The 2,788-nt window shown below is 41.7% G+C and overlaps 1 protein-coding gene across 4 annotated transcripts in view; it reads right to left on the reverse strand.

Moving 5' to 3' along the window:
- MTMR2 (myotubularin related protein 2) overlaps positions 1–2,788 on the reverse strand; it is a 109,253-nt gene that overhangs the window by 15,382 nt on the left and 91,083 nt on the right. For all 4 annotated transcript variants that reach the window (XM_003780777.2, XM_003780776.2, XM_023511282.1 and 1 more), the window contains one exon: positions 1,272–1,364. In XM_003780777.2, coding sequence (XP_003780825.1) covers positions 1,272–1,364 — 93 coding nt within the window. The remainder of the gene's footprint in view (positions 1–1,271; positions 1,365–2,788) is intronic.

Genomic DNA, 2,788 nt, shown 5'->3' on the forward strand with positions numbered 1-2,788 from the left:
AAAAAAAAAAAAAGAAGTAGTAAATATTGTAAAATTAAATACATAGCCTTTCTCCTCCCTTCCACTCCCATCAACACTGAATTACATATCATATAACAGGTGTCCTCAAACTACAGCCCGCGGGCCACATGCAGCCCACCTAGGACATTTATCCGGCCTGCTGGGTGTTTTTGCCACCACTGCCTGTCCTGCTTAGCAGCCAACTTGTCCCAGGGCCCACAGTCTGGCCCTCCAATGGTCTGAGGGACAGTGAACTGGTCCCATCATATACTATCATAGCGTGTCATCTCATAGTATATATGTTGAGTATACATATTCAGATACCAGCCTTATCATATTGTAGTTGTATCTATATATAGTGCTTCATTTAAGATAGCAAGTTCAAAATAAACCATTCAAGTTGAAATAACAATGGGGGGGAACTATTAATTACGTAATTGATATATTTCATCTAAGGATCACCAATTTCTTTTAATGAAATAGTTCTTACTGAATCTAAACTATGTCCTAAAGCCAAGGAGATCTACCACCTGCCCTACTTTAGATTATGTAGCAATCTGAGTAAAAACATTTCGGACTCCAGTTGTGTGAGGTTCAGGAACTGGGATGAATAAATAACTTCCATACCTATAGTTGCATTCAACTTCTGGATTCTGAGATGATTAAATCCTATTTTTAAAATAGCCCTTGCTTCCTTAGTGAGGTGATCTTACAATGTGTTTTTTAAGTCTCCTCTGATATCTTTCTAAAAGATTAATTTCATTTACATTAATATTTTAAATAAATCTGGTTTGTTACAGATTTGTTAGGCTAACATTATAGTAGCCCTAATCTATGTCTAAAAATAAAAAACTAAATCTGATACATACCCGCCTTGTTATAATTTCCATCTAAACACATTTTTCCCTTTAAAATAATTAAAAATAGTTTTAAAAATAGGATTTTATTTTGCTTGAGTTATCTAGCTTATTTCCTCTTCCCCCTTAGCAATGTACAGATGAGCTTTTGGCTAAGCCTGTGGCACTTAACACTATTTGTTCTAAACAACACAGAATAACCTCTTGGGGCTGTTATCATGCCACTGGGTGAAATGCTTATGAGATCAAATAATAACTTTGTAACTTAATTTATAATATGACGAACAATAGCTCTTAGCTGGAAACTATTTATAATAATTAACATGTAACACAACTATAAGATAATCAGTGACATTTCCCAGCTCTTGACTGGACACCTTAAAGGAGATAAGTAAAAATAAATATCCCAGTTACCTGTCTTGTCATCTGCCAGACACAGTCAATAAACTGAAGGAAAACAGGTGATCTGTCTGCATCTGCATGGTTCTTATCTCCATGGCCAACTCTCTGAGCAAAGAAAGTGAAATAGGAGCTTTGCATAATTTTTCATTTTTTAATGGAGATAATATTTTCAATAAAAATAGTCCGCATTCTACAAATTTTCAGAAAATCTTTCTAGAGAGCATTGCAAAGGAAGTAGAAATCACCCATAACCCTAACAAGTAAAAGCCTCTATTTACATTGTGATGTACAAACTGCTCCATGAGATGAGATGAGATGAGATGAGATGAGGTGAGGTGCTTGGATAGGGATCACCAATTTGTTTACTAAACGAAACCCAGATCCTAAAAGGTTGATAATGGAAGACAGGAGCAGTGAGACCTCAGCCCAGATTCACCTTGGAGATTTATTTTCACTTTGACAAAAAACAGTTACTTATACACTCACTTTAGAAAGCATATTTCTCAATATCTTGGCCAGTGGGTAAAGGACCCCAGCCCATTTAGCTCTAAATTTGTCTTCCTTTGGAAGAATACCATTAGCACAAGTCTTACAAAACCTTTCAATACTGCCTGACATTCACCCTCACAGCATCCAGTCACCCAACCAGTTTTACAGTTTTTTCTTTTGAGGGAGGACCTTTGACCTAGAAGACTAAAACACAACCCTACTCCTTACCCCAAAGCAGGGACTGTTGAAAGTGTGGTTCTAAGACTGTGAGGCTAAAACTATTTTAATAATCCTAAGACATGGCTCGGAACCTGTAGCTCAGTAAGGCACCGGCCACATACACTGAGGCTAGTGGGTCTGAGCCCAGCCCAGGCCTGCTAAACAACGACAATTGCAACCAAAAAATAGCCAGGTGTTGTAGCAGGCGCCTATAGTCCCAGCTACTTGGGAGGCTGAGGCAAGAGAATTGCTTAAGCCCAAGTTTGAGGTTGCCGTGAGCTGTGACAGCTGAGCTTGAGGTTGCCGTGAGCTGTGACAGCTGAGCTTGAGGTTGCCGTGAGCTGCGACAGCTGACCTTGAGGTTGCTGTGAGCTGCGACAGCTGACCTTGAGGTTGCCGTGAGCTGCGACAGCTGAGTTTGAGGTTGCCGTGAGCTGCGACAGCTGAGTTTGAGGTTGCCGTGAGCTGTGACAGCTGACCTTGAGGTTGCCGTGAGCTGCGACAGCTGAGCTTGAGGTTGCCGTGAGCTGCGACAGCTGAGCTTGAGGTTGCCGTGAGCTGTGACAGCTGAGTTTGAGGTTGCTGTGAGCTGTGACGGCTGACCTTAAGGTTGCTGTGAGCTGTGACGGCTGACCTTAAGGTTGCTGTGAGCTGTGACAGCTGAGCTTGAGGGTGCTGAGAGCTGTGACAGCTGAGCTTGAGGTTGCTGAGAGCTGTGACAGCTGAGCTTGAGGGTGCTGTGAGCTGCGACAGGTGAGGTTGAGGTTGCTGTGAGCTGCGACAGCTGAGTTTGAGGTTGCTGTGAGCTGCGACAGCTGAGT

This window comes from Otolemur garnettii, unplaced genomic scaffold, assembly GCF_000181295.1.
Source record: "Otolemur garnettii isolate 467f Iridium unplaced genomic scaffold, OtoGar3 scaffold00001, whole genome shotgun sequence".
Taxonomy (NCBI): Eukaryota; Metazoa; Chordata; class Mammalia; order Primates; family Galagidae; genus Otolemur; species Otolemur garnettii.